Genomic DNA, 25,817 nt, shown 5'->3' on the forward strand with positions numbered 1-25,817 from the left:
TTCTGGGTTTGACCTTTACTCCTGATCTGAAATGGAACACGTACATCAAGTCTGTTGCCAAGGTCGCAGGAAAGATGGTGGGATCCTTCTACCGCTCCAGAAGATATCTCACTACTGATGCAATTCTCTATCTATATAAAAGCCAAGTATGGCCAAGGATGGAATACTGTTGCCATATCTGGGCAGGAGCTGCCAAAAACAGCCTATCATGCCTTGACAGAGTACAAAATAGACTTCGTGGCTTAGTGGGGGATGCCCTTTTCTCTACCCTGCAACCCCTCTCCCACAGAAGAGACGTTGCGAGCCTATCCTTGTTTTATCGTTATTTTCATGGCAGGTGCTCGTCTGAACTCCAATCCCTGGTCCCCCCTCACCAATCTTTCACGAAAAACACCCGTCTAGCTGAATCCACTGTGAAAAATTTCCCCCACTCTATATCTGTGCCTAAATCAAAACGTGGATTTCATGAGCAAAGCTTCTTTCTTAGAACTGCACGCCTGTGGAACTCTGTTCTGTCTGCCTGCTTCCCTCCGGACTACAACTTGGATGTCTTCAAGTCTAATGTTAACAAATTCCTAATGAACCCCCCCCCCTAATTAAACACTTCATAAAATCTCCTCACTAACGTGATGTACTTGCAATAACCCTTATCCCTGAGTGGCTTCCGGGCCTTGATAAGTGGTGATCACTGTGTAAAAAAAAAAAAAAAAAAAAAAAAAAAATTGAGCCTTCAGCCTCAATCATTGCCTCGATACGGGTCTAGAACTGGGAGCATGCCTTTTCCATAAGTGCCAGCAGATGGTGGCGATCAGGCTGGCTTTGGTGTTGCGGGAGGTTATGTTGGTGATGTTATCGATGTATGACCAAACAAAGTAGTCCAGCAGGTTCAGGTAAGGGGGGAGGGGGCCCTTTAAGAGAAAGGTACAAAGTCATAGTACTCCTTCTGAAGCCAAGCCTGGGTTTCTTTGGACTTGTGAGCTAGCGCTGAGTCCTGTTGTCATACCCAGGATCTGCCAGCGGCCACCTGATTGCACTAGGAGATTACCACACTTTTCAGCACATTCAAGTACACTTTGGTGTTTACTTTCAAGCCGACTTTGAAGATGTGAGGTGGCATGATGTGGCTCTCACTTGAAACCATACCAAAGACCATAACTGTGATCGAAAACTTCATTGAGCTGGATCCTCAAGCATTGAACCATCCAGACTTGCATTTTGAGGGTGCTGGCAATGATCATGTTGTCATAACTTGGTACAAAACAGATCATTAATAATGCTTTATGTAGATAGCATGAGTTGTACAGTGGCGCATCTCCAATCTCACTCATTGAACATCATGTCACTTTCAGACATGATAGAAGGCTCCTATCACTCTTAGGATTTGTACACGATATTTGATTATTTAATGAACATCCATGGCTATATAAGTGATATTAGATCTTATCTGAGCTTAAACATTAGTGTATTTTTTTTATTTTTTTATTACATTTTCACCCCAAACAAGGCAAATTGCCACTTTGGTGTAGGGGGCTACTATCAGGGGCAGCAACTACTGGGGTACTATGTAGGGATTTAGGCAGCAAGATGTTGGTTCACGTTACACTTGAACTTCTGCACGCCAGTACTGTTGGGGAAGCAGGGACCTGGAATGAAATTCCAAAGTCTAGCGATTCTGGGGAAGAAACTATAGGAGTAGAAAGATCTTTTACATCTAGGAATCTCTACAGTGTGGGGGTGGGATTTAGCAGCCTGTCGGGTTTGTCAAGGGTGCTCACGTTGTGGGGGCACAAGTGATTGCAGTTCGTCAGAGCATTCACCACTAAAATACTTGTAGAACAGGCAGAAGGATGCAACATTTCGTCGATGGGACAGAGGCTGAAGCTTAGATGCCAGTTCAGGGCCTATCAGGTTTGTGACTCTCTTTTGAACCTTGTCAAGGAGCGAGAGACTAGTAGCAGATGCACCAGCCCAAATGTGACAGCAATACTCCGTACATGGGCGAATGGTGGCCTTATAGAGGTACAGGATACTTTTGGGTGTTAGTAGTTGTCTAGCACGGTGCCATTGACTTATATCAAACTGCTAAGTCTGGGTTAAATGGAGACCAAATACTTGAGATTATAACAGGGATAAAGAAAAAAATAAAGATAAAGCAGATAGAAAGTGATTAACCGGAAATGCATGTGTGAGAGACAAGAAAGTGTCTGAATGTGTATTTATATAAACACTAGTGCATGTATCAGTATGTGCACATGAAGTAACTGGATTAGAGCGGATAACTACTTTGTTCACACACTATTATCCTCTGTCTCTAATCCTCCAAAAACTAAAACGATTTGCAAGAATGTTTTTCTATCCATCTTAATTCAGTTTTTAATATGACCCTGAATTTTAAACAAAATTGCAACTGAAGCATGTATGCACATATGTAGCCAATAATGTTTGTATAAACAAGCTGAGCATGCGAGGTCCCCCTCCATAAGAGAAAAATTTACTTTCACCATAACTAATATTTGTGCAAAATTTAAAAAAAAAAAAAGGCGTGGTTATTGAGAAAAATGTGAACAGACAAACGGGAGTGAATTACTTGGTCCAATCCCTCCTTAATTATCCGCTGAATAAAGGAATTTATATTGCTATATAAACGCACGCATGTTTTGATCTGTGTAATTGTTTACTAATTACTTATATAAAATTAACAATTGAAATATCAATGTTAAGTTTCAACACTTTAGATTTCCATCTCAAGTTGAAGACAAAAAAATGTTTTGCTTTATCTATCGGGATTGGAATCTTCGGGCTTCACCTTATAATTAAAATCCAATAATTAACTTTTATCAATTTATGAAGTTGGCTTAATATTAATTTTCATTTGAGTTTAGATAATTATTCAAGGTTTTAATTTGGGAGGTTCTCGTTTTCACAGGTGACTTTTTTCTTTCTGTTTTACATGTAACAAGACAATATTGGTTAATAGCATATTTGACAAAGATTTCAGAACAGAACAAAAAAGCGAGACAAGTTAGGTAAAATTTAAAGAGAATATTTGTTTTTATCACCTGTCATTCTTGTGACACCGCCCAAGACTGCAGCAATGCCAACAATGGCATACAAACCAGGCGTTATGGTGCAGGTTTTATGCGTAGAACACATATCGGAGAAAAACCAGGAATCACGATTGGCTCTGATAAATGAGGGAAAAACAAACATCAGTTGAAGTTTAAGCAGAAATTGTATAAAATTTAACAATTTGATAATTGGAAAAAAAAAAAAAAAAATTCACAAAAAAAATATAAGCAACTTTGAAAAAGAATTAAAAAAAATAAAATTGAAATTTTTTTTGTTTATACTCACAAAACCAATTGCTCCACAGCTATTCCAACAATGCGTCCCAAAATTGAACCAATGGCAATGCTAGGAATAAATGCACCACATGGAATCTGAAAATCAGTTTTTAAAAGATTTTCAGAAGAAGAAAAATAAGAGCAAACAACAAAAATGATGTCTATTTAGATAAAATACTTAACTTTTTTTGGACCAAAATACTCAATATTGATTGGTTGCCTAAATCAAGCTTCAACCAACTGGGAAAATTACCAATATAAGCGATAACTCTAATTTTAACTTACAACATGAATGTTCGTTAGTCATAAAACTACTACACATATCCCTGGTGTGCGATACTCCTGCCTACCAACACAAATCTGGGGTTTACATTTGGTTGTCTTTTAATTTGCTTCCCTTATTTTATTCTTTAGTCCTCACATTCCATGTGTGATGATTCTTACAAAGGAATAAGAGTTGCCGTTTTATAAGTCGGAATCTATCCATCTAACACTTACTGTTGGCTTTTGATCTTGAAGGGGTATTTTTTTAGCTCCTTACATTAAGTGACTTTATGCCTTTTTCGAAGCGATTCCATAAAAAAAGTCAATCATATATATATGAAAATATTTTTTTTCAATTATATTTCATCTTTTATTAATACTACTAATCCTTAATTTATGTAGCTGAATATAACTACAGAGCATATGTAAATAAATGACAAAAATCTATATTCCAAATTTCATGATGCTGACCATCTTACAATTTATTCCTTTAATTGTGCATATATATATATATATATATATATATATATATATATATATATATATAGTGACAGATTATCAGTCACATGGACTCATTCACCTATACATGTAAACATAGCACTTTTTTTGGTTTAAACTTTTAAATTCTACTTAACCAAATCAACACTTTTCTTTGTCTAGACCTTTGAAAATTTAACACTGTTTTATTCTCGACTCCTTAGCTTGTTCAACAAGACGTAAATAAAGTTGATAAACTGTGCCATTATTTTGATAAATGTTTGTTTGTTGTTTTTTCACTAAAAGTAAACAAATGAAAAAAGAAATAACAATCTACAATAAAAGTTAAAACTGATTTCTCTTAAAATTGTTTGAATCAATAAACATTTAATCTATAAAAAGCAAGCTAAAATTCACTGGAATGATGAAATGCAGAAGAATCTGTGTAGCTTAATTGTTACATATATTTTCATAACTTACTACCTAGTTCTACTCACATATTGAGCACTGTTGAAGTGAATACTGAAAATGGACACATAAATATTATATCTGCTCTTGACATTTTATGTGGACACATGAAATAATTATAAAAAAATATAGATTTTTCTTGAGAATATATATATATATATATATATATATATATTTCGAAGTATATATATCCCTTATAATACAGCCCAAATTGTTGTAAATAAAAAGCTCAATTTTTGCCTTCAGTGTCTTACACTGTGCATATAGCCGATGCTGCCCTCACATAATTCAGAGACAAACAAATATCATAGCTAGAAATCTTGTGAAGTATACCTTTATGCCAAACCCTATCAAATGCCTTTAATATGTCAAGAGCTATTGCTCTAGAGAGGAAATTCCTGTCGGTAGATTCACTGATCCTACATGAAATTACAGTCAGTACATCAGCTGTAGATTTTGTAGAATGGAAACTATATTGCTTGTCACGGTTGAGGTGATTTTCAGAAACTGTTATTTAATATTCTAAATCTATTGAAGATGTTTTGAACATATTAAATAGTTACCTATTCATATATGGATGAAATACACTTAAGTCACATATAAGTAGATGAAATAAATCACACATACACACACACACACACACACACACACACACACACACACACACACATACATACATATATATATATATATATATTATACACACACACATATATGAATAGATGAATATTATATTTAATATGTTCAAAACATCTTCAATAGTTAGAATATTTAAACAGTTTCTTAAAATCATTTTAGCAAAAACAACCTACTCAATGACAATCAATATGGTTTCCATCCTACAAAATCTTCAGCTGATGTTCTGACTGTAATTTTACATAGAATCAGTGAATCTATCGACAGTGGTTTCTTCTCAAGAGTATTATTCTTGACATATCAACGGCATTTGATAGGGTTTGGTAATACAATGATAAATGATAACCAGTGATAAAACTGATTGTGTGTATAGTTTGATTAAAAAAACAACTATTTATATAATATATCTATTTAATGTTAGAATTAAATAACTCCCTGAATGTGTCCAATTCAAAATATGGAGATGGTCCCTTGTGGTGCTGACAGAATAGAAGCCACATTCAAAAAGAGAAAGAAAGAGGTTACTTATACATCTTCTCCCGGCAAGGACAGCATTTGAAAGAGGATAAAGTTTTTGGCTTGAGCCTGACAAAAGTAAGTGCTTGCTGATTAGTCAAGGATTGTCTTGTCCAAACAGAAGCGGCCATTTTAGAATACAAGGGAAGTAATTAATTGTTACAATGGAAAAAGGGGAGATAATTATTTTAGAAGAAAGACGGGAAGTTACCACTTTTTATATACATCCTTACCTTTATACCAAATGTAAACACTGTCAAAATGCCTTTACAAACAAAAGCTAAAATAAGCTGCCAGATCGCTTGAGAGACACCTTCTCCTGCAACAGCACTTCCACCATATATGTTTACATTAGTAATATTACGGTCATAATCACTACAAAGCAAAATAAAAAAAAAAACAGTTTTATGCAAATAAGGTCAACATTTTGTCCAAGTTTTCATATTTTAAAAATCTATTTTGTTTCAAAAAATCTACTGAAATAGAAATTTTAATTTTAAAACTTCTTTTTTTCTTTCTTTCTTTCCTCTCTACCTGGGTTTTCCTTCAATAATTGTCTTTGCCAACTCAGGTAAACTCTTTTCTGTTTTTTGAGCTCTTTGCATCATTTATCCATAAATGTCTTTAATATGGTCCTGTATTGAGTTGATAATAAAAAAAAACGTGGGAGTAGTGGCATGGACACTAGGGTTGGACAAGCCTTTATTTATATAAAAAAATAAAAATAAAAATAAATAATGGCTGATTTCAGAAACATATTTATTCATGAAAACTTAACAGTAGAAATGTCCAAATTAGTCAAGATATGAGGCTTGGGCATCGATCTACAAGATTATTTCTTTCTGGTTGATAAAAAGTTATTGGCTGTGATACAATAAAATCTTTGAAGGGTGATTCCATTTCTTTATACAGGAAAAGTTTACCATTTAAAAATGTGCACAAGTGCAAAAAAGTGATAACCAATAGGTGAAAGGCCTGGAGAATATGGAAGCTGTGGTAAGGTCTTATATTCCAAATCTGAGTTTCTGTAAAGTCATTTATGCAACATGTGGCCGTGCATTATCATGGAGGAGAATTGGATCATATCAATTTATTTACAAATATGTGTCATACCAGGATATTAATGTGGTGTAAAGTTCCCTAATTTTCGAGGCAGAAAAAGAAATATGTGCCTCATCCTATATATTCTTTTGGTCTAGCTCTATTAGATCATATCATTTTGAGTATTACAACACCATTTAGATGGCTTTAGGTTAACCTCACAAGAGGAGATTAAACATGAATTAGATTTATATTTTGCAAAGAATTTTATAAGCTCACTGACAGATGAAATCAAGTTATAGAGAGGAGCGGTCGTTGTTATGAATAAAGATTAAAAAAAAAACAAAAAAAAACACACACACAATTTTTTTCAATTTCAGCAAACACTTTTGCACCGGCCGAATATCAGATGCTTTATTTTATTTAATTTTTGACTTCTTAAAAAAACTTATATAGAAAAAGATGAAAGAAAACAAATGTGTGCACATACCACAATCCATGATAATCCTCTGGTCCGCAACGATTTACAAGCAAATTTATTAATTTACTTGAGCCAATTCTGGGGGGAAAAAATGAAGAAAAAAAAAATAATAAAATAAAAAAAAAATAGAGAAAAAGAATTATTTCTAGAAAAGAAAAAGGAAATGTAGGGAAGAAAAAAAATATTGGGACCTTCAGCAAATTTGATTTGACCTCTAACCCTTTTTTAGAATGTATCTAGAGTCTACTTTATTAGACTAGCTGTCCCAATGTATTTGCCAATATGTTTCCCTTATTTTGTGTGCCCCATAACATTGACGTTTGTTATATGTTTTTCTTAGAGAGAGGTGAAAGGAAATAAAATATATACTAACAATGCTACAAACTATTTTGTCATCAGCACATTCGGTTCTGCTTTATATACAGGCATGTGTTGGACCGCTTTTAGAAATTGACTTTCATACTACCTATCTCTGGCCAGGTTTTTATTTATCCCTCTTTCAAATTCATCTTTATCACTCCTTTCCCATATTTTCCTTGGCTTTCTGCTGCCTCAACTGTTCTACATCTACTAACTCAAACACTTTCATCCATTCTTTCAATGTGACCAAGTCAACAGAATCTGCACACATTACCCTATATTATCCAAATCTAATCTTCCTCTGAAGTCATCAGATCTAAGCCTGTCTTAAACACTCATATTACACATCCACCATATCTTTCCCATATCATTTCTCTTCATGTAATACATATCCCCAATCCTTATTGACCAGGTCTCACTTTCATACATCATGCAAAGATACCTAACAGACTTTTGATATCATACAAGTATCAGCTCCTCTCTGTGCTCCAACGATATCACCAATGTAATAAAACTTCTGTAGAAACTGAAAGTTCAACAATTGTTTAAACTGAATATGGTGTTAAAAGTATAGGATGTAAACCTTATATTTTAGAATTATTAAATTTTAGAATCAATAAGAGAAATACAAACAACAAATATTCTCCCTAAAATATCTTTTTTATAAATACACTACTGTAGGGAAACGTGCGACTTACCTAACTAGCACGTGTGCATAATTCAACGGGTCGGTCGTGGAATGAAATCAATGAAGAAGAAAGAAACAAAAATGACTGCCTTATCTCTATATGCCTGCAATGTGACCACCCGATATGCAAATGAGATGCTCTTGGTTGGAGATAAAAGAGGGTTGATTTTTTAGAGGGACGTTCATTTTGAAGTTGGATTTCGAAGAAATAAGTTGAATTAGCAGAAGTTCATTTGGAGTTGAGAGAAGGTGCGTTACGTATATGGAAGTTGGAAGTTTTGACAACAGTGTCAACCTTACCCAGGAAATTATTGGTGTGACGGGCGGAAGAAATAACACTCAAGTTATTGAATTGTGCAAAGAGAGGCTTCCGGTAAAATAAGAGAATTATGCAGTTGATTAAAAGAGAAGGGTCAAGTGATTGCTCTCGCTTCCATTCACATGGATAAACACTAAATGATCTTGAAATTGATCCAAGTTTTGAGTGGCTAAACCATTCCGGCTCAAACATAGAATTAGAAGCCGATTTTGGTGAATATAAGCAGGATGTATTTTCACAAAGAGAGAGTTGGAGTTCGTCTCTGTTAAAATGTAGTCCCCAAATAGTACAGGTTGGAATGATAAAAATGTCGCCCCTAATGAAAAAAAAAAATCACTACAGCTTTATTTTAAAACTTTTATTGAAAAAATCAATTCAGGTAACTTGATTATGTAGTAGAGCTGACATTTTATTCAATGTAACCTCTTTCAGCCTCAATCACCACCTTGATACGGGTCTGGAACTGAGAATATGCCTTTTCTTCCACAAGCGCCAGCGGGAGCTCAGCAAATACTCAGCGGATGGCGGTGATTAGGCTAGCTTTGATGTGGAAGGTCATGTTGGTGATGTTCTCGATGTATGACCAAACAAAGTAGTCCAGTGAGTTCAGGTCGGTGGAAAAGGGGGAGCCAGTGAGAGAAGGGTACAAAGTCGTAGCACTCCTTCTGAAGCCAAGCCTTAGTCCCTTTGGACTTGTGAGCCGACACCAAGTCCTGCTGCCACACCCAAGGTCTGCCAGCGACCGCCGGATTGCACTAGGGGATCACCACACTCTTTAGCACATCTAAGTACACTGGTGTTGACTGTCAAGCCGACTTCAAAGATGTGAGATGGCATGATGTGGCCCTCATTTGAAATCACACCAAAGCCTACATTGCACTGTAGAGAACCTACAATTGATTTTATAAAATTATTTGTTTGAATTAAAGTTTAAAATGCAAAAGTCAAGTATCATGATTTTGTGCTCTAAACAGAAGCATTCATTTCGAATGCACTCCGGTCCTACTAAAGAGCCTACTGTGGATTTTATATGCCAGGCCCTTCTACTTGTGCAGTGATAAAATTTTTCAAATGTACTTGTCATGTTAGACTGTATAAAAGTGTTAAAATTGGTCAAAATTGGACTGTTCCTTCTTTAATGAGATTTTTTGATTATCGATTTTTGATACTTAATACTTTTTATCAGTCCAGAATTGGGACTTGTCATTTATTTCAGGATTGGCAATGGACTGCTGGCTTGGTCAGCCTTCATTTGAAATGCAATGAATTCATTGGATAGAACCCGCTAAACCAACCTAGGACAAGTGCCCTAACAAGGGTAAAAAAATATTTGGGTATTTACTCCGAATATGATCCAATCTCCGGCAACATCACGTTAGCATCTCCAAATACATTACATGAGCAGCCAGAAGATGCTGAAGCGAATACTGCCAGATGATTAATTTAAAACATGGCGTCTCCCTTCTCCATGTTAAGAATGCTTAGAAGTTGCTGAATACTGGGTGATGAACTGAATAAATACCATAAGTTGTATTTTGTGTAATTCGACACATTTACACTACTAAAACTCTGGTGATTGATCGTTCATAAAAGCACTTTTAAGGTTCAATAAGTAAACTCCTTAAAATTAGTAAAAAAACGTCTTACCTGGTATAATAATTAGGGAAATTAAGTAGAGCTGTAATTAATGTCATCACAACAACCTGTTAATTAATAAATAAAAATAGGCAAGAAAAAAACCCATTAAATTAAAAATAAAATAAAATAAGGAAAGAACTCGTATTTAACTTTAATTAGAATTTGTAAGAAGCAATACAAAGCAGAATTTATTTTTATAAATGTTAATTAATGTAAAAATTAATTTATTGAAAAATTAAAAACAACTCAGTTTCAATGATATATGTCTTCGTCAGGAATGGAATCAGTTTATGTTTTTTCTTAAAAAAAAATAAATAAAAATGAAAATGATAAAAATATTATTGCAAATTGCAAAAAACAGTATTCTACACAGTGTGTGGGACACCATTTCTAGTAAGATTAATATAAATAAAGGTTGAACAGAGTCCAACATAAAAGAACCAAAGACTGGCCTCCTTTGTTTTGGGTTTGAAACCGATGGTACCAAGGTTTTTCTGATTTTCTGTTACATATATAAATAAATAGAATGTTCTTATTTTGAATTTTCTTTATAATCGAGCATTAAATACCCCCCCCCCACATACACATATGTGTTTTTTTGGTAAAATGTTTTATCAATTATATTTTAGTCTTTTTGTGTACCAATTCTTTATGTTTAGAAGCTTAATGTATGATGACTGCTGGAACAAACACACGATGTTGAGATTTCTATGAATTTTTCTTTCTTTTTTTCGACATTATATTGTCATACATGCATTTTTTTCTTTCTAAGCAGAGAAGTTCTAATTTTTCTGAAGAGTATACGCAAGAAAAGAGTCGGTATTGACATAATAACCAATTGTTTCTACATAATGGAACAGATCTGTAAAAAATGTACTGAAATGCTATAAGACAGCTTTACTTGTTATTAGGTACTGTTTTAGAAACACTGAAGCTTCATTGAATTAACATCTAGAAAACAACAATAACATGATCATTATGTATATAAGTGATGAAAATATGTATGGCAATTAAGCTACACAGAGGTTTTCACATTTCATCTCCATATGGAATCGTCAGGCTAAATATTAACATGAATATATGATTTCATATACCCACATAAAATTTTATAAGGAGATATAATTACATAAGCATTTAGCCTTACAATTGCCTATGGCGATGAAATGTAGAAACCTCTGTGTAGTTTAATCTCTTTCTCATTCTATATAAAGGAAGTTTGTGTGTGTGTGTGTTCTTTCCCACAGGACTCTGAAACAGCGGGGCAGATTTTTTATGAAATGTCACACGAATATTCTTTATGTATCTGGCAGTGTTTTTAGATAGTGTTTGTATCAGAATGTTTTCAACCAGTATTGATAATTGAAAATATCAAATGAAAGAAGGAACAGGCGATTTTGACCAAAGTTAACACCTTATACAGCCTAACATCACAAGTGCATTTGTGAAGATTTTTGCCACATAAGCAGAAAGACCCGGCATATAAAATCAACAGTAGGTTCTTTTATATGACAAGGGCATGTTCGAAATTAATGCTTTTATTTAAAGTTCAATTGAATCATGATACTTGACTGTTTCATTTTAAACTTAAATTCAAGCCATTATCATCGCACAAGCAAAAAATCCAGGCATATAAAATCAACAGTAGGTTCTTTGATATGACAAAGGCGTGTCTGAATTGAATGTTTCTGTTTAGAGCACAATTGAACCATGATACTTGACTTTTATAAAATCAACAGTAGGTTCTCTACAGTGCAATGTAAACTACAATGTATTGTGGAATAAGTCACTGTGGGGAGGCATATGAAGCTTCCTTCCAGTGTACCACAATGGATCCCCAACTGGAGCAGTCAATCAATTTGATTAAAAAATGGGTGATTTCACAGATCTTGATGACAATAAAAATATGGGTGTGTTAAATATTTGTTGATCATAATTCAATCCTGGGCAATGTCAGTTCTCCCTGCTAGTGCATATATGCATATATATGTATATATATTATACACAACACTATAAACAAAGCAAATCACCCTCTTATTAAACAAGTAACAAATTGACTGTTATATACTAACCTCAGCAACAGGGTACTGACCAATGAGTGAAGCTTTTCTATATCTGCACCACCAAAGGTTGACTCTTAAAAAGAATGCGCCATACAAACCCTAAAAAAGAAAAGAGAAAAAAAATCAATAATTAAATCAAAAATTACTGAGAGAATAACTGCAAGTCTCTTATTTTAATCAATATTTTTATTTTTAATTATTAAAAAAAATAAATCTTGAAAATTATATATGTATACATATATGGGGCATCCCAAATTTGAGTTGTGAATACCAGAGTTAAGATTTACTTCTTACAAATTTACTAATTATTTTATTCTAGTAAATAATACTTATACAAGCGAAATTAAATTGGTTTTATGATGAATAATTATTTTAACAAAAAATTCACAGATTTTATAGCCGAATTACTAGTATGTAAAAGTTTGTCTCATTTCTATAAATGGTAACCCTGACAAAGGGGCAGAATTTGTTTTTTAAGGCACAGATGTGCCTTGCCAGCTGATTGGTCAGCATGTAACCAAATCACCTATCAAGGACATTTCTCTGTAAGAGAAAATAAATCTTTATTTATGACTGCTAAATATTTAATATGCACACTGCCTAGCTTGTAGCAGGTGTCAACCATAATGATATAAGAACTCACCAAAAACAAGAACTCAGAACAACGCAAAAAAAAAAAATGTCAGGAATTTACTCCCTAAAATAATCTTACAATATATGACACATTAAACTGGTATAAGTATGATAATCAGATAAATAAAAGTAAAAAAATATGTCCTGTGATTATGTGCTCTATTATGGAAAAAAAAAATCAACTTACAAAAAACAAGTAATTGCCTCTTTCATTTCTGAGAAGTGACTAGTAAATCTGTTTGTCTATGGAATGGAGACGACATTATTTCCTTTACCTGAACCGATAAACTGCGTGCCCTTCACTTCACTTTAATACTATAAGGGGCTTCTTCAGTCTTTAACAGATTATGGATACTCACGGAGGGGTGTCTGTACGTGAAATTTTTGTAGCAGAAGGTGCGCAAACTCTAACTACACATCTCCTGAGTCGACATTATTAAATACCAGTGGCAAGTGAAGTGTGTGTACAAGACGACTGGACACAAATGCCGAGATAAGCGAATAGCCCATACAGCACCTAGAATTCCCAAATGGTCACCCATCTGGTACTAACCAGGCTCAACGTTGCTTAACTTCGGTGATCTGACGAGTACTAGTGTGTCAATGCGATTATGCTGTATATACACTCTACAAGAATATATCCATCTAACTATAAGCTTCCGATACGTATGCTATATGTATTGTGTAACAGACTCTAAAGTGTCAGTGATTCCCTGGTTAAGTTCTCCTAGGCTTGTAAGAAAGTGGAGGTTGTAGAGTAGTCCTTTCACATAGATCCCTAGAAAAAAAAAATCAGAAAGTACCAAGCAATTTCTGGAGCTTTGTGGAATCGGCTATAAAATCTGACCCCCCCCCCACTGCATTTTTTGTTCAAATTTTGATGAATAAATACACCTTGTATTCTTTAATATGAAAGCTTATTTTTGCTTACAAAGGACATGGAGTTATTCAGATACTCACACCTCAAATAATGTCAATTTTTGTGGAAACTCTCTATAATTACCTACAATCTCATATAATATTTAATAGGAATATACAAATCAAATTTTCTTAAATATTTCATCAGGGAAACCTCAAAAATGTCCTTGTTAATTCGTTCTGTTACCGCATTATTTTTAAATTCATTCAGTTCATTCTTAAAACTTCATACATTGGTGTTATTTTTTAATTGATTAAGACTTTTTTTTTCTATCAGGTTAGTGCAAAAGTTTTTGCTAGTTTGTAGAAGGGGCATTTTAAACCACTGTAATTTATTTTATGCATATTGTTATTACTTAAACACACCACCTTGATTAATTTATAACTTTTTTTCTTTCACATTATTAATGCATCATTCTTATTTTTTACAATATTTACATTCACATTGACCCCAAAACGATCTTCTTTAGTCAAAAGATAATCATGATAATGCTCATCCTCAGACGTCATTGTTGACCAAAGATCTCCTAAGAGAATTTGGTTGTGAAATCTTGCCCCATCCTGCATATTCTCCTGACCTAGCTCCCTCGTATTATCACTTATTTTGAGGATTACAAACCATTTAGCTAGCCTTGGGTTAATATCACAAGAGGAGATTAAACAGGAGTTAGATTCGTATTTCACATCAACATCCAACAAAATTTAAAAGCAAAGCATTTATATGCTTCTTGACAGAGGGAATAAAGTTACAGAGGGCAAAGGTCGTTATTGTTATTAAAAGATTTTCAAAAACACAGTTCTTTCATTTTTGAAATGAAATTTTTAATTGGCAGAAACATTTGCACCAACTTGATAAAAACATAATGTGTATGGTAAATTTACTTAAATTTTTTTAAAAACAAACCATTTGTGTAATAAATTTCCAAATTAAAAAAATATAAGTAAAATTTGCCGAAAGTGCTTTGTTTTAGGGTTGTTTAAAAAATGAAATGGAAATTTTGAATTCATCCTATTTTAATCCTTTTCTTTTCCAATTGTTCATGTGTCAATGAAATTGAAAAAATAAAAATCAACAAATGTAATTTTTATTAACAAAAAAAAAAGGAAAGAATATACTTTTTTTTGATAAATTTTTACTTAGTTTCCACTCTGACATTTTCCTTAAAAGGACGAATTTACAGGTATGCTAAAAACGAATATCGCATTTAAATTTTCTGCAAACAAGTAGTTTTCTGGATATTAAGCAATGCAATTCTTTCTGTTAAAAATGGTGTCCATTGTTGTATGTGCAAGCGCACATATTTTTGGCTAAAAATATGCGCGCGCTTGTACATACATTTTTTTTAAACAACCCCAAAACAGAGCACTTTCAACAAACTTTACCAAATCATATTAATTATTTTGAGGATCCCAGTTAAGTTATGATTTATTATTCTCTCTAGTAAAGTTGTTAAACCTAAGAATTCTAACTTTGATGGATTTAGAATTTATGATATGATAGATATACTATTTAGTTTGAAAGAATGTATTTGTCGTTTTTTTTAATTGTGTTTGTTGATTCCGATAAAAAGTAAAACAATACTTACCCCTAAGGTTCCGATAAAAATGAACGCTATTAATTCTTGCAGATACCACGGTTCGTTATAATTGACATAAAACATAACCAAATGGTCGTTTCCAAATGGGTTCATGGATCGTAAGACAAAGGCGGCAATCAGGGCGCAAAAGAAGGAACGCCATAAAGTCTTCAAGGGGAAATAATAACTCAACTAGAAAAGATAGAGAGAGGAAGAACATTAGTGTAAAAATTAAAAGGAAAGGATGAAGTGGACGTTCGGTTTACTTTTGGCAATGAAAAAAATGGAAAAAGGAAAAAAGTCATATCCAGAAAAAAAAAAAATGAAGAAAAAACAGAAGACAAAAATGAAGAAAAAAAAACAAAACAAAATGAATGAAACAAGAACAAAATTGAACAAAGAAAAAAAAATCTAGAAAAAACACCAAACAAACAACGAAAAAATGAACAATGGCTACAATTATAAATGGATAAAGTTGCTGCCAGTTTCCAGCAAGGTAGAATAATATAACTTTGTCAGTAACACCCACAGAATATTTAACTAATATATTATTTTATTTACTTAAAGGAGTTTTGATGAAAATGTTTCTGTGAAATGAACTGAATTCAAAGTTGGCACAGCCAACTTTTCAGTCTGTGTCATTAACCACTCAGTCACCATCATCCTCACATTTCTCTTATATGATTGTAATCCTGCAAGGAAATTAACGAAACTCCTCTTCAACAACATTGCAAGAAACACTATCAGCTCTAGCGTTCTCTTGCAGCTGCAAAAATTCAACTGGCTGTCTTCCTCAATCCGTCTTTCTTAAAGTAGTTGTTCTTATATGCAAATGAATGTCACCTATAAACCAAATCTAACTACTAACAAGTTCTTTTTTCCACTGAAAATGGAGTGCCCAATTATTATAAAGCCGCGTGTGTTTATATATTTACACATCCATATGTGTCTGTTTACGTTTGTGTAAGTTTGTAGCACCGTCTGTATCGTCTCTAGAGTGTTGAGTGTATGTACCTGTCGATACGTGTTTATATGCGTGATTATGTCTATATAATGTATGTGCATGTTATATATATTTATGACAATGTCTCTGTAATCATCTAGTGTGTATAATGTGCATACAAACGCAATATACAGCTCACCAAATGTGGACAATAATGTAACCCGGCAGTTCTTTACCGGGACAGTTAACATCTTTTCTCAGGGCACATACCTTGTTTCATTGGATCCCTCATTTTAGTTTTGTGTTGCTGCAAAATGATTCACCCTGAAGAACACCAAATGCCACATGATATTTTATACAATATTTATTCCTTGAATGTTCCCCGGCTTCGAGTTGCACATTTCCTTGGTCTCTACATCTTTCTATATTGTCCATTGCTAGTGCTTCCGTGAATCTCAATGACCAAATCCCGTGTTCGCTAGCCAACAAACCACTCTCTAATTGACTAACGTCATTGAAACAATTGTAACGTAAAATGAAATACACTTTTTGTTGCCATCGACACCTTCTCTTGAAGTCTTGATTTTGCACACACAGTATATTAATGCTCAATTACGAAATGTGATAATTTTGTAGCTTAATCCTTAAGTCAACCTTTTTTGGCTTAAAACCTATTGGTATATGAAAATTCACTGAATTACACGAACTCAGTATATTACATATAAGTATATGTATATGTATATATATATATGTTTGTTCAACTCTCTGACGTCAGCGGTCAATCTTATTGTTATTCTAAATCAAGTTTTGTTTATCCATCTATATTCCAAACTGACCTTCCATCACACCAAATTCCATTCCGACTCAAGCTAATTGCTTTATTCTCCAACATTCCTCCTTGTTATCGAAACATTTGTTTCCTATTTCATAACATCTGCTTCTCTATACAATAATAATAATCATAATAATACTTTCTTAGGTAACAACGATGCCCGGGAGTGCTAATAATACAACATAATGTGCAAAACAGTTCACATGCTTTAAAGTTGGTAACCCTTCATTTTCTTCTTCATTGTTAGAGTAACATTTAATCCTCCTTTATATTTTAAATCACAATATTATACACCAAAGTCGAGTGTGGTTTTGACGAAAGTCTGTGAAATGAACTGGTTCTAACTTGGCACATCGAAATTGTCGGTCTTTGTCATCAATCAAAAGAGATCTCATGCAAAACTTGCACAGTTCAAAACTTCACAGAAAATGAAAGTTGGCATTGAAGTTGCTTAGTAATATTGCTGCATTAGCTCCACCTTCACTTCATGGGTTTTTATATCTTACAGAACGCATGAATTCCATGTGTTCCCTGAAGAACTATTTCAACAAAGAGAACCCTGGAAACAATGAGGAAGACATCTTCTTTCACTTCCTGTCGCTCTTTCTATTCATCAGATGCTTAAGCATCAACCATTTTTCGCCTAAAGGTAATTGCTGACAGACTTTCGAGAGCCCCTCAAAACTTTGTATCTTTCCTTTTTTTCACTTGGACCAAATGGTATAGACAACTTCATTAAATAAAACCTTTCATCGTTGTTATCGTTGCTAACTTGATGTTGCTTTTATTTTTGTGCAACAGTTTGCATTGCATACTACTAATATACAGAAGTTCATTTCATTTCTATAAAATATAACACCTTACTGATTAGGCCATTTTCAAAATTATTGCTTATCAGAGTAAACGATCAAGGGTCAGTCAACTCAATTGCTCCTCTTCCCAAGGCATTTACTTCTCATACAAATAGAAAAAAAAAATCCCTTTTTCATGTGGTAGATCATTTTGATACAATGATTAAGTAATTGTTATCGATCATTGAGTGCATGGTAGAAAATAAGAATATTTTTTACTCTTTTTTGTCTTGACAAAATTTGCTTACTTAAGAGAACGGTTTGACAAGTATTTGTTGTTATTAGACTTGATGACGATTATGGTGTAGTCAGTAGGGTGGAAGTCTCATGGTACTGAGTTTCACAGATGTGGAGTTCTTGGAGAATTAAGTTTTGTTTTAAGTACATAGAGAAAGAAAGGAAGGTTCTTTGCAATGGTGGTAGCCAGATTCCAAACTCGTGTTTCTGGTACATGCAATGTAACTAGTGTTGGGACGATTAATTGGAATCAGAATCAGGAATTGGAAAAATCGGAACTTTTGAGGGTATTGGAATCGGTATCAAAAAAATATATGCCTATTTTCTGATGCCAAAAATGATTCATTTGTCTTTTTTATTTGATTTTGTTTAAAACAAAGTATCCTGGTAGTAATGGTAAAATAAAAAAAATAATTATTGACTTTAAACTAAAATCTATAAATCGTCTCCCATAAGCGTATTTGTATGTTTGAGAAAATATATGTGCATTTCACGTCTTTATACGGTAATCGGAGAAAAAATAACTTTATAGTTAAATATTTAGGGATTTATAAAGAATCGGAATCGGTAACTGTATCAGAATCGAGAATTCAGTAAAAAATTAGTAATTGCATCGAAATTGGGAAAAATTTTGGAATCGTCTCATCATTAGATATAACTAAAATGTCTTGATGATTTGACAATTAGCTTTATCAGATTTCATTCTGTTAAAAAATTAGAATATTTGATATTCTATTTTTACTTTTTTTGTAGCAACCATGAGTTTTATTACTTTTCAAGATCTTATGTGTTGTCTTATTGAATATACACAAACTCAGAATATAAGGAGAAAAGACAACTATGAATAAACAGTTGGATTTTCTCGCAGTGACCGATATACATAAAATAAACATAAGAAACATGATAAATGAAAGAGGTGGAAATTACATAGGTAGTTATCAATGGAAAGTGTATGGCAAAATACTACATTAAATGCACTAAACTCAATCAAAATCACATGTATTGCCTAGGTAAACAAATATGGAAAGATATGCATGGGTGATGTATACATGACTTATTTTGATATCTGAGAACTTATAGCTCGACCAGTAAAGGGAGTCACAATGACATCTGCTGGGAATTGTGTTAGAGTTATTAAGACCATGTAATGGAGAGCTAGTCGGACCAAATCCAAACTTCCAAAAGAAGTACTATCCTATACTAAATTCGCACATGATTTAATTTAGGTATATTGTTGGTTTCTGGAATTAGAGAAGTGCATTGTCTTTTTGACTAGTATAATTCAAGGGAGTTAACTTCTGAATATTTTTAAACAACATATTTAATTTCCATCTAAGCAAGGCTGTTTGATAGCCTACAAAAGAAGTAAAGAGAGGCAATCGTGAATGGCGTTTGATAGGAACCACATCAGAGTTGTTAAGACATGCTAATATGGAGAGTTAGTCAGACCAAGTTTGACTGGCTTAAGGTCTAAGCCCAAAAGAGTAATAATATTCGGTTTTAAATTCACATGTTTACATGTGGGTGAATTTTGATATTTTATTTTTTGTAGTGATCATCATGTATTCAGGTTCTTTTCAAGACACACGGTCGCTATGTTACGTGTGTTATGTTTTCTGAACATAATGATCAGAATATAAGGAAAAAAGACAAAGATAAACAAACAGTTGAATTTACATATATTTATTCTCACATAGATGTTTATATCAAAGACATATGTAAAATGGATACAAAATATGAGACATAAAAAGGCTGAAAATCACAGACGCAGTTACTAATGAAGAGGCTATGTTAATTGTCCCAAACACACTTGACAAAGAACATGTACTGCTAGGGTAAACAATTAGTGAGAGAAATAAATTCATATTATTATTATATCTGTGATCAAAAAAGGAGTCTATGATCATTAAAAGTACCTGACAGGCACCGTGTCAGACTTGTTAATAAAACCATGCTAAGATGCAATGTTAGGAAGACTGTGTTTGGCTATCAAGAAAGCCAGCCAGAAAAAAAAATCTAAATTTTGCATATGTATGGACAAAGTCTTTCTGTACTTCCAGGTAGTAGAGTGTATTCTCTCATTGATTAGTATAATTCAAGTGCGTTAACTTGATATGGTTCAAGAGAGATCACTCTGATAATTCTGAGTTAATAGATCGAACGCTGGAGAGAATCAATCCTGGATCTTAGTGATTTAAATGTTTCTGTTATACATTTGAAATTTTGATAGATAAAATGGGTAAAAAAAAATATTTAAAGATAATAGATAAAAAAGAACTTAATTAAAAACAAATCTATTGCTTCAAACTTCTAATAAATAGTAAAAATTAAAGAAATAAAAAAAGAAAGAGGATTGGGCGTGTTTACTCACTTCTTCCAAGCTGAAGATAACACCGCCAATTGGTGCACCAAAAGCCACGCTAACACCGGCAGCAGCAGCAGCAGAAAGAACCTGATAACAAAACAAAACCAATATATCAATTATTTTATGGAGGGAGGGTTGGGATGTAGGGGAGAGATATACAATGTTTTTTTCTTTTTAAATATCAAATCAATGCAGTTTCTATGAACCCTGTTATCTATAAACTACTAAACTATAATTAGAAAAATAGGTTAATTAAAATATGATTAAATAATACAAAATATTCTATGATTAAATATGGTCTCCATCTTGAGTTGAGCCTTCGGGTAAGTGACATCGCCAACTGCCATTAGTGCATAATGTAATGCTCTTTCTGTAAACAAATGGAGTTTTCAGCGTTTGACGATGTTTATAACTGATTACGTTTACTTTCAGCAGCAGCCAGATGGTCAAGTTTTGATCCCGGTTTGAGGCAGTTGCTTGTTTAACTGCATTAAAAAGCTATAATACAGCTAAACAGCTTGTCTGTGCATGACACACACACTCTCTCGCTCTCTCTATCTCTCTCTCTCTATATATATATATGTATATTAGAATTTTTAGAATGTGAGATGATATAATTATTTCCACAGTCAAACAATATCACAGCTCATAGGAGCCAAGCAAAACAATAAACCGGAAGTCCAACCTGTACAAGCTGTGATGTTGTTTTACTGTGGGAGCACACACACATACACACACACGTTGTAAAATACATATAAATATAATATTTTAATTAATACAGAAGTTGATGTGCATGCGAGTATTGTTTTTTTTTCTAAACAGTTCACTTCTTGTAAGTAAAAAAAAAAAAAAATACTCCAAACCAAAACCTAAAGACATCGAGCCAAGTACAATAACTACTACACTAGTTTGACACAACATTCACAAAGTGTTTTCAAAAAATCTTATTCTTAATATAAAGCAGCTGTCACTTTTCTTGACCACGCATGCGCAATCATGAGACAGTTGACAAGCAAATAAAAATCCCCTACATACCAATTTGCTAATTTTGACCCCTTTTTACCGGATGAAAACTGATGATAAAGTTTTCCACATATCTGAATATCTTATACCAAATTTCAAGCCTGTAGATCAAAAATTCGTTGTGTATATAAGTTGAGAAGTGTTCTTTCTTACACACACACATTCTAACTTTATATATATATATATATATATATATATATATATATATATATATATATATATATATATATATATATATATATATATATATTCCAATCAGTGTATGTTCACTTCGGCTAAAACTAGTTTTATTTGAGAAATAAACACCCCAGAAAAAAAACAAAAAAAAAACATAAGACCATATTTGTAATCAACGAGAAAAGTAAAAATTATATCCATAACAAGTCAGAAAAAAATATCAACTTTAAACTCAGCAATATTTTAATGTAAAAATAAACCAAAACTCAGCAATATTTTAATATAAAAATAAACTAAAACTCAGCAATATTTTAATATAAAAATATTAAAACAATTTATCCACTAAAATCGATTATTGAACCAACCCATATGATGCTTTTCTTTTGATTCCATTTAACACAAAGAACATTTTGATATACAAATTATTTCTAAAATATCTACAAAATTTAATATTCATTATATTAATGTTCAATGAAAAAGCGTATGTTTTGTTGTTGTTTTTAAATTCAAAAGGAGTAAAGATCAGATGAGAAATGAAATTACAATATTTGTTGTTTTATTTCGCTACAAAAGATAAAATGTCGAATTTCTTTTAGAAAGAGAAAATGAAACAGACAAATAAAAGGAACATGCCTTACTTCTCTCTTTTTGGCTTCATTTTTGGCATATTTGGGAAAAAGATAAGAAACTATATTTCCACAGCAACAAGCCACATGGATAAAAGGACCTTCATTACCAATACTGAGTCCAGACGCAACACCCAATATCATGCCGATAGATTTGATCAGCAAAGTCCATTTCCCTAAAAAGCCATGGATGATGAAACCGCTCAAAATAGTTTTGATCTGGAAAAAAAAAAAAAATAGATAAAAGGATTAAAACGGGAAACTGTAGTTACAAATGAGTTTAATACGTAAATATGGAATACGTTGCAGTAATAGATATTTAGATAGAGGAAAACCCCAGATGGACGCATCGCCCAATCTGTGCCTGGTTCCATCTGGGGCTCTCAGTCAAGAGACTTTGTAATGAGACTTAGGTGTGTTAGTCTGTCATTCACTTAAGTATTCGTAAACTAAGAAAAATAATAGATATGTATTATTTGTTTGTAAGCTGGATTTCTAGTTTTGCTTTGTATGAGAAGATTCTTCATTGCAGTGCTGACTGAATAGATAGATGCCTTAGCCCGGAACAACGTGTAAGGCGATCATGGCTAATTGAGTGCAGAAATACATTTTCATTCTTACTTAAATACTTACTGGAGAGAACTTGAATGCTTACTAGACACTATTCTCGAGTGTCTAAGGTCTCCCTGTACAGAAATGTTTGTCAGAAATTATCAATTGGGAAGAGGAAAATTATGTTCTCAACTTCTTTACTAACTCAGCGTTTGAGAGATAACACAGAACTTTAATGGAATATTCGAATATCTATGTATCTCATACTCAGTTCAAGTGTAAGCCTCAGGTAGGGTGCTTCTTGATTTCTGAGAACTTTGACTGATAAGAAAATTAAGAACAAAAGTGTATTTTGATGGTTCAAACTGACATCTCAAAATATGTTGCATTGTGGGAAATAAATAAGTCAGCCATTAATGTTGTACTTTCATCAATTTGGCTTTATATTCAATTGTTTGAATAGTCCTACATTCTTTCCCTTTTCGGAATATTTACAAGCAATCGTGTAAAAATAAGCTTAGAGTCAGAAGTTTTCTAAATAAGTTAAAAATTAAGTTAAAGAATGGAAAATTCCATTAGAGGTTAATAGAGATACGTGCACAAGAAGTTATGTCATGAGAGGAAGACTGAAGTGATGTGTAGAAAGGAAAACAGAAAAACTTTTTTCTTTAACAGGCGACCTGATTGGTCAATTTTGCAACACTGTGTTGAAAGTCTCATAACTCTTGTCTTTCTTATTACCTCCCTTCGTACCTCATAATCTTTTGCTTGTGTTCAATAAAATTTCTTCTGTGTCCGTCCACATGTGTCATAAATCTAATCTTTTTCACTGAAAATGCAACTTGAAAACATTGTCTTTATTGCCCCTACTTGCAAGGAGTGGTTTATGGAAAGCTGACATATCACTGCAGTATCTTATGAGATTAAAATATCAGATTGTTAAAGATTATAAATATATATATATATATATTTGGTTATTAAAGTTTTTTCTTTTGTTATCTATTGTTGCATCTACTAGAAAAGAGGGAGAACCTTCAGTTGCCTCATCACCACTGCAACTTCAGAGGGATGATCAGATAGTTGTGTTGACGAAGTGGACTATGAACAAAATGTGTGGATTGAAAAAGATCCCACAATATGTTACACATTCTGATTTATTTTTTTGATGTGAATTGCTCCAGACAAGGCATGAAATCACTTGGTATTTGGAGCTAAAAAAGAAAATACTACTTCAAGGTCAAAAACTAGCCAGTGATAAATGTGAGGTTGATAGATTAAAATCCAGAAAACAGCAATTTTTCTCCCTTTGTCAGAAACATCGCTCATGGTATATGTAGCCTAAAGGACAAAAATAAGGGAAGTAAACACAAGATCTACTTTCTACCCTTTTATATACTTACCTCAGCAATGCCAGAGCCGCAAGCATAAGGGGCAAACACCCGAACCATCATGGCTGCCAAAGCAGCCATAGCCAAGGCAGTAAGGACGTAGAGAATGTAAGCAACTATGTAGGATCCAGTGCTGTGACGATCTTCAATACCAAACATTCTTGAGTAAGTGTACCACTTGCAAAATAAAATATAGGATAGTGTGAACATTTATTTGAATTTCAATAGCAAATGTAGACGATAATCAAATGAAGGATAAAGCAATTCACACAAAAATATTTAAATTTTTATTGGCAACAAGATAACATTTTGAAATAATAGTAATACTAACTAATAATAATAATAATATCGATCTGAAACTTTTCGCAAGGACTGAAAATGAACTAGAGACACTAATAAACACTACCAAGATCTTCAGCCAGGATATCCAAATTTAATTTGGTATGGAAAAATGTGCACTACTAGTTATAAGAAAGGGAAAACTGGAGACGACAGAAGACATAAAATTACCCAACCAAACGGAGATGAGAGCACTAGGGGAACAAGACGCCTATAAATACCTGGGAGTTCTGGAAGCAGACAACAACATCAAAGCAACAGAAATGAAATGAAAGAGAGAATTGGAAAGAATACCTCAGGAGAACAAGAAAACTTCTGGAAACTAAATTATGTAGCAGAAACCTAATAAAAAGTATAAGTACATGGGCAGTATCATTAGTAAGATACTCTGGACTGTTCATAGGGTGGACTAAAGAAGAACTGAGACAGCTTGATCAGAAGACCAGGAAACTCATGACCATGTACAATGCACTACACCCAAAGGACAATGTTGACCGACTTTACGTGAAAAGGAAAGATGGTGGGAGGGGACTGGTATGTATAGAAGACTGTGAATCACACCAAAAAAGAACTAGAAAAATACATAATGCAAACACTGAAAGATACTTATAGCAGTGATAGAGACTGAACAAAACAGAAAACAGAGGCAAAGGACAAGACAAGAACAGAAAAATGAGAAGAGAAAGAACTACATGGAAGATTCGTAATGATGAAAAAAGATGAGAATAACGAAAACACTTGGACATGGATGAGAAAAGGACACGTAAACAGAGAAACTGAATCCCTAATAACGGCAGCACAAGGTAACTTGATAAGAACCAACCACATAAAAGCAAAGATTGACAAAACACAAGAAAACAGCAAATGCAGACTCTGTGAACAAAGAGACAAAACGATAAACCATATAGTAAGTGAATGTAGCAAACTAGCCCAAAAGGAATACAAGAATAGGTACGACCAAGTAGGAGGAGCAGTACATCGGGAATTGTGCAAACAACTTCATCTCGAGCGTGCAGACAAATGGTACAAAAATAAGTCAGCAACAGTAACTGAAAACGAGAATC

General features: G+C 33.3%; 1 protein-coding gene and 1 pseudogene across 2 annotated transcripts in view; both read right to left on the reverse strand.

Annotated features, from left to right (window-relative positions):
- Nucleotides 1–25,817, reverse strand: part of LOC145277636 (H(+)/Cl(-) exchange transporter 3-like) — an 86,187-nt gene that overhangs the window by 25,382 nt on the left and 34,988 nt on the right. For both annotated transcript variants that reach the window (XM_080129215.1, XM_080129216.1), the window contains exons 4-13: nt 24,427–24,591; nt 22,487–22,693; nt 20,655–20,735; nt 15,430–15,612; nt 12,302–12,391; nt 10,242–10,297; nt 7,237–7,305; nt 5,939–6,080; nt 3,355–3,440; nt 3,060–3,184 (exon numbers count right to left, since the gene is read on the reverse strand). In XM_080129215.1, coding sequence (XP_079985341.1) covers nt 3,060–3,184; nt 3,355–3,440; nt 5,939–6,080; nt 7,237–7,305; nt 10,242–10,297; nt 12,302–12,391; nt 15,430–15,612; nt 20,655–20,735; nt 22,487–22,693; nt 24,427–24,591 — 1,204 coding nt within the window. The remainder of the gene's footprint in view (nt 1–3,059; nt 3,185–3,354; nt 3,441–5,938; nt 6,081–7,236; nt 7,306–10,241; nt 10,298–12,301; nt 12,392–15,429; nt 15,613–20,654; nt 20,736–22,486; nt 22,694–24,426; nt 24,592–25,817) is intronic.
- On the reverse strand, nt 13,431–13,547 carry LOC145278395 (5S ribosomal RNA; annotated as a pseudogene).

This window comes from Euprymna scolopes, chromosome 6, assembly GCF_053919585.1.
Source record: "Euprymna scolopes isolate OS-2025 chromosome 6, ASM5391958v1, whole genome shotgun sequence".
In the NCBI taxonomy this organism is placed as follows: Eukaryota; Metazoa; Mollusca; class Cephalopoda; order Sepiida; family Sepiolidae; genus Euprymna; species Euprymna scolopes.